The 12,461-nt window shown below is 36.1% G+C and overlaps 1 protein-coding gene and 1 long non-coding RNA gene across 4 annotated transcripts in view; one reads left to right on the top strand and one right to left on the bottom strand.

The window, feature by feature from the left end:
• PRKG1 (protein kinase cGMP-dependent 1) overlaps positions 1-12,461 on the top strand; it is a 1,078,644-nt gene that overhangs the window by 1,026,599 nt on the left and 39,584 nt on the right. For both annotated transcript variants that reach the window (XM_033841580.2, XM_033841582.2), the window contains exon 10: positions 6,517-6,613. In XM_033841580.2, coding sequence (XP_033697471.1) covers positions 6,517-6,613 — 97 coding nt within the window. The remainder of the gene's footprint in view (positions 1-6,516; positions 6,614-12,461) is intronic.
• The window catches only part of LOC117308450 (uncharacterized), a 108,456-nt gene continuing 101,399 nt past the window's right edge, over positions 5,405-12,461 (bottom strand). For both annotated transcript variants that reach the window (XR_004522437.2, XR_012327009.1), the window contains 2 exons: positions 8,944-9,019; positions 5,405-6,092 (listed from right to left, as the gene is read on the bottom strand). This is a non-coding gene — a long non-coding RNA (uncharacterized lncRNA). The remainder of the gene's footprint in view (positions 6,093-8,943; positions 9,020-12,461) is intronic.

Below are 12,461 nucleotides of genomic sequence, written 5' to 3' on the forward strand. Positions count from 1 at the left end.
AGGGCACGAACCCGTGTCCCCTGCAACGGCAGGCGGACTCTCAACCACTGCGCCACCAGGGAAGCCCAGTTTGTTCATTTTTAAAAATGTGAAGGTTGGATTAGATGAGCTCCCAAGGATGTTGATCCAGATTTTGAACCATGTTAGTATCTTAATACTTTGAGATAAAGCATCTTTAAAGTTGTCTGATTCTCTACTATCTTGTTTAAAGGAAATTGAATTTCTGGGAATAAGTGTAAATATGCTACAATGTGAAACATGCCCAAGGTTTCTAGTTCTAATTCTAGTGTTTCATTACTGAAATCAATCACTTATCAGCAACTGGTCTACCCAGTTGCAAAACAGAAGTAAAAATATTTGTTATCCCATCTTCACAGAGAATCAGGGAGGATCAATTAAATGAAATAAATTTTAGAGTCCTTGGAAGAAAAGAAAGGTACTTCCTAAATGCAAACTATTTGCATCACTATTATTCTTATTATGCATCAGATATGAGCAATGCAATTTCCCTGTGTATTCCTGTTGGCTTTATCTTCTCAAGGGAATGTATTTGAAAAATAAGTAGAACTATTTCATGGCTAAAGTACTTAAAAAAAAAGACTGTGTTTCTGAAAACCACAATTTTGGAAATACAGAAAGCAAACTAATGCTATCTCAAATTCCCTGAAGAAGAGATTACATTTTCTGGAGAAAACTGACATAATGAAATACTTTATATTCATTAAGTTACTTTCAAACTTTTTATTTCTTCAAGTTTTTACCACTACCGTTAAAAGACTAGTGACTATACCTGTATGCTTTATGGCCAAATAAATTAGAAATTGTCCCTTTTTGTTTAGAATTTTAGAAATAGGGTTTCTTATGTTTAAAGGTTTTGTTTGTTTGTTTTGTTTCATTTTGAAAAACGCTTATAGTAATAGAGACTTTTGTAAAGTGTTATTTGAAAAATATTATTTCAACAGGAAATAACTCCCTATACAAATCTTGAACAATAAAATGGTTCACAGTTTTCCAATGAAGTCAGAAGATTCTGCTTTTAAAGTTTAGTTTAACAATGAGACTTTTTAATAAAGCAATTAAATTAATAAGAGCTGACTGGTGACTTGATTATAGATTTAATAAAGGCTATCCATTTTTATTTTAGTGACTAAGCTTATTTAATCCCAAACATTTTAGAATCAGGGGAATAGGACATGTAGTAACTATTTTCACATACACAAAGTTAATGTAGCACAATGAGGTGATAGTCCCAGGAGTTTAAGCCCAAATCACATCTGTGTTAAATATGCAAATAAGTATTATTGGTCCAGTTTTCAATTCTGCTTTCTCTATATATAGTTACTTCTGGCTGAATTTGTATTTACTCTTCAATACCTACAAATTACTTAATGCACCAAGTTTTATTAAATCAAGAAATGTTATTACATAAAATCCTGTGTACCAAGTTAAGTGTTTATTCAGTAGATGGCTAGCATTAGAGCTTGCATGCATCATAGACCAGGTATACATATTTTGTGCTTAAGGCTGACTGTCAAGAAGTTCTCACCTCCTTTAACTATTTCTGTAAATATTTATTTATAGATATCAACGTTCTTTGATCACATAAAAAGTGGAAGGATTTCTAGGAGTTTATCTGAACATTTAAGTAAGCTAGGGCTCTGACTTTATCTATACAACTCACACTTATTTACTTAAGTGTATGTTGATACCTTTACAAAGGCCTACATGTTGAATTCAGGACTTGGAAATACAAAGTCAGAGCTGGGACCACGAGTCCTGATCTTCTGTTTGTATTCTAGGATGCGCTCTTGCATTATTTTTAAGTCCAGAGTAGACATTGATTGTCTGATTGAATCGCATCTTACCTATTAAAAGTTACAGAATAAAAATCTTGGTCATAGATGAGAGTTCATGTGTGTTTACTGAAACATTTTATAGATTTCCCCAAGAACTGATAAAACTAAATTCAACAGGAAATAAAAATATACCCAAGAGCAGATGAGCACAGGCCAAGCAGTGGTGACTGATCTGCACGTGGGTTAAAAGATGCTAAGACTTTGTTTGATTTTCCTTGGAGACCCTTAGAGTAGACTTCTGAAACTGATTTGGATTATAGATTTTGCTAAAGTAAATAGGGCGCATTAGCCTTTTGTTTCATTGGCTTTTAATTACTGGCTTTTGTATCCCATCTGGAATGTCCGTTTGGATTCTTGGACCTTACTTTAACACGGCACATACTATTGTTTGCTTTGTAGAATAATGCTGAGCCATTTCTGCTATTGTAATATCAAGGTGAAGATAAAATTTTACGTTTCAGACATTTTTGTACTGGGTCATATTTGGTTTTCAGTATTAAGGAGAGATGTTTGCTTCTTAATAATAGTGGTCAGTCGTAAGGAATAGAACCCAATTGTGTTATTTTGAAATGATGACAGAATTGATTCATGGATATCTGGCAACAACAAAAAAAGAAACAATTATGGTGAATAATAAAGGACATCTTTGGTTTTGTGGAAGCTGGTGATATTGGAAGAGATGGAAAAATAAAAACTAATGGTTATTATCTATTTCTGAAAGGAAGTGAATATAATACTGGATAGATATGTAGTTTTAGATAAAGAGAGGTTAAGATTATTCCAGTATTATTTTTCTGTTTCTAGACTTTGCATGTATGTCTTGGTCTGTTTCTAGACTTTGCATCTATGTCTTGGTCTCATCATCATTACACCTGCAACTTTACATTTTCATTGCTTTTAGAACCTCCTTTGGTGTATAAGCAGAAATGAAAAGAGAAGGTGAAAATGTAGGCAACTTTGTTTCTTTCTAGTAGTTCTTGAAAGTTCCATATTTCACTATTTAAAGAGTACCCTGTACAAATTAGTGACTGTGGATTCTAATCACCAAAGCCCCAGGTGAATCTTATGGTCAGGTATGTTTGAGAAATGATATATTATCTCTCTACTTCACCCAACACACTTATTCTCTTGTTATATAGTTATTTGCATGTTGTTAACCTATTTTGAGAGTTTATAAGCTCCTTGAAGTTATACAGAGTATGTCAGTATCTGTATAAGTGCAGATATCTGCACTTTTCAGTATCTGCACTTTTCTGGAAAGAGAATCCACAGCTTTCACCCTATACCAAAAAAAAAAAAAAAAAATGAATACAGTTGACCCTTGAACAACATAGGTTTGAACTGTGCAGATCCACTCATCTGCAGATTTTTTTCAGTAGTAAATACCACATGATCCAGTTGGTTGAATGGGCAGATATGGAACTATGGATACAGAAAAATTGTGGATATGGAGGACCCACTATAAATTAGACATGAATTTTTGACCGTAGGAGGGTCGGTGCCCCAACCCTTGCATTGTTCAAGGGTCAACTGTAAATAATAGTGTTCTCTTAAAAAATCTGTATCTCAAACTAAGGTAGGAACATTAGAAAATACACTTCATACTCTTTGCTAGATTTTAAGCAACCAAACGTCGGGAATTGAATGCCTTACTGATATATATTTCCCTTAACACTTGGGAACTGTCCCTCTCATAAACACTTTTGCACAGATGGATTTTAGAGTTGCATAAATCTGGGCCTAATTCCTTGGACCTGGTACCCCACAGTAGTAAGTAAGCTAGGTACTTGTGTTCCACGGTTACCTCCTTCAGGCAAGAGAAGTTTTATAGGACAAGAGCCATTTACTTAACCAATTTATTTTGTCTCCTTCCCCACTCAAAATTATCAACTCTAAAGAATGTAGAACATAACGGATAGATTCAAATTATTTTCAAATAGTTCCTGAGTAAAAAGAAAGAATGAAAACGTCCCTCCAAGTTACGAGCTAGAGGGGTGAGATACCTCCAGAAGCTAAATCATCTATAGTTTGGCTTTTTTACAAAGGTCTCTTCGGGTGGTGATTTCCATGTTAAAAAACAAAGCTATTTATTCAAAAAGGAAAAGTGTACAGAGTCTCTGTGATGAAGCGACTCCCTAAAGAGTAATCTCAATGAGGAAAAAAAAAGACATGAAGTTCTAAGCAACAACATTTCCTTGGTTGGGGCTTCCCTAGTGGCGCAGTGGTTGAGAGTCCCCCTGCCGATGCAGGGGACACAGGTTCGTGCCCCGGTCTGGGAAGATCCCACATGCCGCGGAGCGGCTGGGCCCGTGAGCCAGGCATCTCACCAACCACTCCATAAAAATCACCCAACTAGGAAGTATTTTAAAAATTCACCTAGAAATAATAGCAAAGTAATTAGCAAAGTTTTGCATTCTGCATCTGTCTTTTTTTTATCAACGTTGCTTTTTTTTTTTTTTTTTTAAAGCTGTGTTAGCCATTACAGAGCTATTGTTCATTCCTATGGGTCTAGGACAACAGGGGCAGGAGTCAAGGCCAAGTTATGAGTCCCCAGTACTTTTGCCATGAATGCATCACACTCCAGACTCATTGGACAGCTACTGATTTCCTTGGATCATTTTAATCCAACCCAAAATTCTTCTATGGCTCTGGAACCTCCTGAGGCTTTCAGAGGGGTTAGAACTATGGTTCTCAACCCTTAACTGTACATCAGAATCACCCAAGGAGCTGTAAAAGTGTATACATACGTGATACTCCTTCCAGAGATTGCTGATCAACTTGATCTATGGTGGGACGCAGATTAAGTGGTTTCTAAAAGATGCTCAGGAAGTTCTGATGTGCAACAAATGGCTGAAGATGACTTGTTTAGACATTTCCAGACTAATTTTACAGAACCCAAATATAAGGATTTTGGGGGGAGGTGCGTCTTCAAGAGCTATAAGTAATAACACCATACTTTAAATATATAAAATGGTGTCAGAGTAGTCTGAGTTTACCCCTTCAATCTGAGATTTCTAAATCCAGCAAGCACATATTATTCAGAAACAATCTCATTAAGAACTTGACTGCCGGAAATTCTTGAACACCTACATATTATCATGGTGGAGCGGGGGTGGGGGGGGTGGGCGTCTGATCCCAGCAGGTGTCCTTTTTAAACACCTGTTGGAGTGAACTCTGTCACTGGCCCTTTAAATGGGATGGAGTTTTAATTTTCCAAAAGCTGTGAGCCAGTTGGAATGCTAGAAATGCACATTTGTTGCTTATGTTCCATTCTAGTAAACCATCTCCTGAAGTGCTATGTTGATCTCTTGATTGTGTAGTTAATGAGAGAAATCTATAGATACCATTCAGAATGCCTAGCAGTCTTGTTTATAGAGGTTAACTAGAGAGAGTTGATTTCCCATCATCAGCTAATAACGAGAAACACTGTTTACCATCTTGTGAGTCTTTCAAGAATTAATGTGTTAAAAACCAGAATTGTCATTGTAAATTGGAGAGTGTTGAAAGCTCACCTAGATAACTGTTTTACATTTTTCCCAAGTGGAGAGTCTGAATTTGTGTTTGATTATAATGAAATAGCTAAAATGTTACACAGCTTAAGGCCAAACATGCCTGTGAATGATTCTATCCAAAAGCTGACATAAACAAACTGTGTCACTATTTCAAGCATGTTCATCATGTCTATCTATAGCATACTACTGAATCAGGTACCGCCTGGCTGAAGGTCATGGGTTACACATAGCTCTTCAAATACTTTATTTCTGAGACAGCTGAATTACTCCCTGACCTGACTTTAGTGAGTGGGAGGGTCATCATCTTTATGCCTTACTGCCCTTTCTAAAAATAGTAGGGGCTTTAATAAGGAGATATTTTAAGCAGCTCATATTCACTTGTCTCATCAGGGGAAGCTTATTTTGGCCACTTGCATGTGTCCAATTTGCATGTGCCTAGAGTTAAACTTTTGGAGGCTAGTCTGTGCTCCTTCACCCCACTCATCTAAGAAACTGGCAAGCATAAAGACTGGAATTACTAGCTGAGAGTCAGTGGGTAAACACAAATGAAGGGAAGACACTTTTTAGGAATGTGAATATGCTTCAGAAATCATCCATTTCAGACAGTTTCACATCAGTCCTCAGCTTTTCGGATCTGTTTTCATAAAACCTGGCCGTGATTTCACTCCAGAGACCTCAATGATCTTGCCGCTTTTAATAAACATTAATAGGAGCCACTGCCAGCCTGTGGATAAGGGAAACTGATGAGAAACCACCATCCAAAATCTGAACAGCAAACACAAAACCAAGCAAAACCAAAAAATCCAAAACAAAACCAAAAAAGAACAACTCAATCTGTGCTCACAAGAAGACGCATAGAAAAACACTGAGATGTAAATTTGATTTGATAACTGGATTTATCAGTCACATGACTGACATGCAGTGGGTACTTTGTATTTTTCTACTCTGAAATACAAGTGCAAATCTATGTTATTCTGCACAACTGGGACCAAAAAATTATGAGTGTGAGAAAACGCAGACTCTAAAAGCAAGATGGAGTTTAAGCAGGTAAACCCTGTTTCACAGTCATGTCATTCCGGTACAGTTGTACGTGGTACTCGTGTTTCCACCTCTAAGAAATTTCCATTTTTTCGCATCAAAAACTCCAGATATGAAGCTGAAGCTGCTTTCTTCGCCAACCTGAAGCTGTCTGATTTCAACATCATTGACACCCTTGGAGTTGGAGGTTTCGGACGAGTAGAACTGGTAGGTGATTGCTCTTTAAATGCTTTTGAGAGTCCTGTCTTCCTTCTTAATTTTTTCTCCTAGATTAAGATTTCTCTTTTCTTCTCTCTCTAATCATTATTGTTCCTAAATTGGTACCAAATACTCTCATTTCAGCACAACAGAGTTTGCAACAAAGTGAAATATGTTATGTAATCAGTAAATGAAAAATAAAATAAACACCAACTTACTTTTTAGAAAACCTCTGCATATTAAATGAAAGGTAAACACATTTACTTAATGAGGAGGAGTCATAAAGCACTTAATACCCGCTGATTTTCTGTGATCTTTATTTACTTCCTTAGTTCTGAGCAGTGCTCACTAACTTAATTATGCACTCTATCTATAATCACAATATCTAAAATGTAAATTTAAATATATATAAAGGGAGATGAGGTATATTTACATGTATTATATATCTATCTATATACATATAATTATTCTCACCACTGCTTTAAAAATTAAGTAAATGGTGTTGTAGTTATTCTGTAGTTATAAGCACCTATTTAGATTATAGTACATATCTATACTCACATATATATAACTGTATTAGAAAATATGGTATGAATATTTTATATAATTTATTTCACACACATGTTTATTTGTGTGTATACACACACAGCTAAGTGAAGATGAAGAAGACGTTTTGGCACAAGTTCATACATTAAACACATGGCATCAATATGGTGTGAACCAAATGAAAGCATGTTCTGTTGTGCCTTTGTTTAAAATATAAATTTAAAAACTGACATATTACAACAAAAATTAGAAAAAAATGTACTCTTGTGACTGAGTTGCTGCATTCCAGATTGTGCGGATAAAAACCATATTTGAGAATGTAGATTAATGTCCACCTCTCCTGAACATGGAGGAGTCCCTGATATCAGACACCAGTACAGTACGTTAGGAACTCCCTGAGACTGTGTACAGTTCAGTAAATAGTTACTGTTGCCATCAGGCAGTAGGAGAAATCCCCTTCCATAAAAGTAGATTGACCTACCACTATTTTTGTATTTGTCCATTTGTGCTGTAGTTGGGATTTCTGACTTTGATGGGCAGAATGATGTTATTTACTTAAATATTAGACAAGAAAGGTTTAGAGCCGTAAAATGTTTCACTGAATTTGTGTGATGCTTCCCTTAACACTGGCTGGAGATACCTTCAGCTAAAGAACTCAGCTTTTTTAAAATATATGATTTACTCATTAAAGCTATAAGACATCTAGGTAATTCTCTTAATTTACAAGACGTGACTAAAATAAGGAGATGGATTTTACAAATTACAAGTGAAAATTAGTCCCATTGCTTTATGGTCACATTCCGAATTTACTCTCCTTTGCCCTTGTCAGAGAGGTGCTTGCTTTTCAGAGTAGATTGGTACAAGTCAAACTTTTTAATCTAGGAATGCTATGTAGCAGTTGCTTTAAATAATAAATATGTAATCTATTCATTCAGCAATTCAATGCCTCATATACCAGAGCACCATACTTGGATAAAATATAGGAAGAATGATATGGAAAACATAATCTCTGTCTTCTTGGATTATATTCTTTCTACACAATTTATTATGTATTTATGTAGTGAGCTCTCTGCTGGGATATACACAGTTTAACAGAAAATAGCCACTGCCTCTAGGGACTCACAGTCCACTAGGAGGGACAATCATGCAAACTAATAAGTAAACCCATAATCAGAGTATGAGAAGCACGTGCCCAGTGCGTGGAGGGGCAAGATTTCTTAGAGGAGGCAGCATTTCTAAGACAGAGGGATCGACATCAAGGCGTTGCCATAAATAACCTCAAGCGTTATGGTCTGCTCTCGTAAAATGAAACTACTGCAGGATAGTTTGTTAATAAACTGATATTAATAATGTTTACTAATAAATTAGTATTACTTTCTTACTAAAATCATCGAGCTTTTCATTTGAACCCAGCTTTACAATCTTCAGATGGCTCTCATATCCAGTATATAATTTTGCCTTTAGAGCTATCATAGGAGGCATAAGCCACATTTCACAGGAGCTAAGTCATGAATAATGTGTATAAGTGACCTAAGACCACACGGTCACTGAAAGAGCTGTTGTTTTTGCCCAGAACTACTGATGTTTAAACTAGACTTTTTCTTTTTTTTATCGTTCTGACTACTAAAAATATTTAGATTCTTATTACCACCAACAGCCACCATTATCAAATCAGACAAGTGTCACTTTATTATCATAGGTACACGTTTGTTTTTTAAGAAAAGTCTTCTAGAATTCAAGAACCTGTCTTAGACATAAATACGGAATAGATGCCATGATTATCTGCTATTCACCTCTTCTTCTGTCGAACCTTCAGAGACTCTTTTTTCTGTCTTCTCTTTTGCGGCTCCTAGTTGAGTGTTAAAATATCTGTGGAGGAAAAAATAAAGATCAGACAGTATCACGTGGTAGCTAAAAGCTAGAGCTCTGGAATCAGACTGTCTGGATTGAGGTCTTACCAGCTGTGTGTGATTAGTCATTTACTTAAACCTCTTGGGCCTCAGTTTCCTCATCTCTAAAAGGAGGATAATAATAGGCTGTGTGCCTCAGGCATTGCAAAGATTAAATGAGTTAAAGTCCCCAAATAGTGCCTCACGTATCATAGGTCAGTAAGTGTTGGCAGTGTTGTTATTATTATTAAAATATTCTAATGATAACTATCATTTTCAGCTCTACCCATAGAAAAGGAAGGGAATGAAATATTTTACTCTTTTTTCTCCCATTGTTAGGCCAAGTGCTGAGAATACAAGCATTTCTCCAATACATGAGTGAGGCTAAGGTGTTCAAATGACCTTCAGTGATAGCTTCTATTAAATTCCCCCAAACCACTAACGCTCCTTACTTTCTGATCTGTCATGAGTAGAGATGGGAAACAGTTTTCAGTCTTCCTCACACTAAACCTTTGTGTACCTGAAGTAGTCTGCTCTTATTTACCCATTTCTCTTCTAAATCGTAAAGCCCCACCTCTTAACCTCTCAACAGGAAATCGTTTTTGGTGCTAAATCATATGCAGTTTCTCCACAATCTTCTTAAACCATGGCACCCTGATTGGGCATAATAAGGGTCTTTCTCCACAATCTTCTTAAACCATGGCACCCTGATTGGGCATAATAAGGGCCTGGCTCTTGCCAAATGGAGGACAAAGGTCTTTTCTCCTGTGCCACAATCCCATGATCGGATTGCCCAGGAGGGGGCAATGTGGTAGCAAGTTGTAAGAATTCTGCCACACTCACAATCACATTTGTGTAACAGGGTCTGTGTGCTGTACATATGGGCTTCCATACCACTCTCCTGGCATTTTTGCCAGCTGCTTGGTCACTGTGTGTCACATGCAAGTGACGTGGAAGGCTATGTAAAGCAACTCAAAAAAATAGGGACTAAGAGATGATTAAGCAAGAAATTAGGTGATACACCTATTGCTCAGTCACAGAGTTTTGTTTCGTCATTATGTAAGGGGAAAGCCTAAGCCAAAGGGAAACCCCACATGAGACGAAAACCCTTCAAGAGCTTCTTACTGCCAGGCCACATGACAGTGAAACAGAATAGCTGTGGGATCGCTGGACAGCACTGCCATTTGTGCCCACTGTGATTTATGCTGCAGAGGATGCCTGGGAAACCCTCCCATCCTAAGGCCTTGTGTCCTCTGTAGCCAAGGTGAATAAGCACTCTGTGCTGGTTGAAAACTCAAAATTGCCTCATTTTAACATAGCCTTTTCTCTAGAAATACCCTACGTGGATTATTATTAAATATGTCATCCTCATTTATATTTATTCTTCAAAAGAATGAAAACTGACACACATTAGTAATTGTGATAGTGTTGATTTCTGAGAAAATAAGTTATTCAGATAGTTAATAAAAATCCAATTTGATAGATGCTAATTGAACATAATAGGTGCAGTCACAATACAGGCATTCCTCAGAGATATTGCGGGTTCAATTCCAGGCCACTGCAATAAAGCAAGTATCACAATAAAGCAAGTAGCAGGAATTTTTTGGTCTCCCAATGTGTATGACAGTTATGTATACACTATACTATAGTCTATAAAGCATGTAAGAGCATTAAGTCTAAAAAAACAATGTACATACCTTAATCAAAAAATACTTTATTAAAAAAATACTTTATTGCTATAAAATGCTATCATCTGAGTCTTCAGTGAGTAGTAACATCAAAGATCACTGATCACAGATTATTATAGCAAATATAATAATAATGAAAAAGTTTGAAATACTGTGAGAATTACTAAAATGTGACACAGAGACACGATGTGAGCAAATGCTGTTGGAAAAATGATATCGACAGACTTCCTTGACACAGGGTCGCCATAAACCTTCAATGTGTTAAAAATGCAGTATCTGCAAAGTGTGATAAAAAAATGAAGCGCAATAAAATGAAGTATGCCTGTATACTGCAACTTCTAAAACATCTAACCACAAGATAGTTTCTAAGCAGAAATCACAGGTAATAAAATTTATCTCTGCTTTGACATATACAAATAAGGTAAAATATGCATGAATTCATCTTGTTACTGTAGAATATATTCTCTTTAGTACATCGATAGCTGGAATACAGTTTAGACTAAATGAACGACAACAAATCGAACAGTCACACTCTTATACATCTTTTGAAATTACAGGAATTTTATACACTAGCCATCTATTGAAATGAATATTTTTCTTTAAAAGTGTTTGAAATTAGTGTTCTATAGTAAAGCAAAATGTTAGCATTTCCTCCTCTAAACCTTCATGTTTTTCTAGAAAGATCAATCCACAGTTGGCCCTCAATATTCACAGGTTCCCCATCCATGAATTCATCCAACCTCAGATTGAAAATATTCGATAAGGTTTCAAAAAGCAAAACTTTAATTTGACAAGCACCAGAAATAATTTACATAGCATTCACACTGTATTTACAACTATTTATATATTACCTATGCTGTATTTATACCTATTTACATAGCATTTTCATTGTATTAGGTATTATAAGCAATCTAAGGATGATTTAAAGTATACAGGAGGGTGTATTTAGGTTATATGCAAATATTATGCCATTTTATATGAGGGACTTGAGCATCTAAGGATTTTGGTATCCACAGGGGAGACTGGAGTCAATCCCTCAAGGATACTAAGGGCCAATTGTAAATCTAGAAGGCACTGGCCATGTCTTTCCATGGCTTAAAACAGTTCATCCAAAACTTATCTTATCACCACTTAACAGTTTGGTCACTCACCTTTTTGTTTTCTGTGACATAAATTTGATTTTTTTTTTAATCCAGTGAATTTATGGTCACGTCACATTCAGTAAAAGTTTATCTATTAAAAAATTTCCTAAATATTTTTTGTGGGACATAGCAAGATCATGTGTGATTTGTGCCCTCAAAGAACATCTTGCCTTCTCCTACGTAAGAAGATAAGATCAATACATATGAAAAATAGCAAGTGAAATCCTTTAGTATTGCATTAAATTCTAAATCATGAAGAAGGGTTTTCAGCATTTCAAAAAGAGAGCATTTGGAGCTGATGATGTAGCGAGGCCCTGAGAAGACACAGAACTTGAGCCAGGGCTTAGAGAATAGGTTGGGATTTAAATGAACAGATGCGAAAAGGCCATTTGGGGGAAAGGCCATTCCAGGAAAAGTTTACAACACAGAAGGCCACGTGTTTTCACAGGACACCAAAGCAAGTGGCCTGACTAGAGGTTGTGTGAGGGAGCAGTGAGAAATACTAGATAACCAACTGATAGGGTATAACTGTACTATATTCTTAAAGGAGATTAGACTTTAAGGCATTGGGCATTGGGGGGCATTAGGTCAA

The sequence above is a fragment of the Tursiops truncatus genome, chromosome 16 (assembly GCF_011762595.2).
Source record: "Tursiops truncatus isolate mTurTru1 chromosome 16, mTurTru1.mat.Y, whole genome shotgun sequence".
NCBI classification, from domain to species: domain Eukaryota; kingdom Metazoa; phylum Chordata; class Mammalia; order Artiodactyla; family Delphinidae; genus Tursiops; species Tursiops truncatus.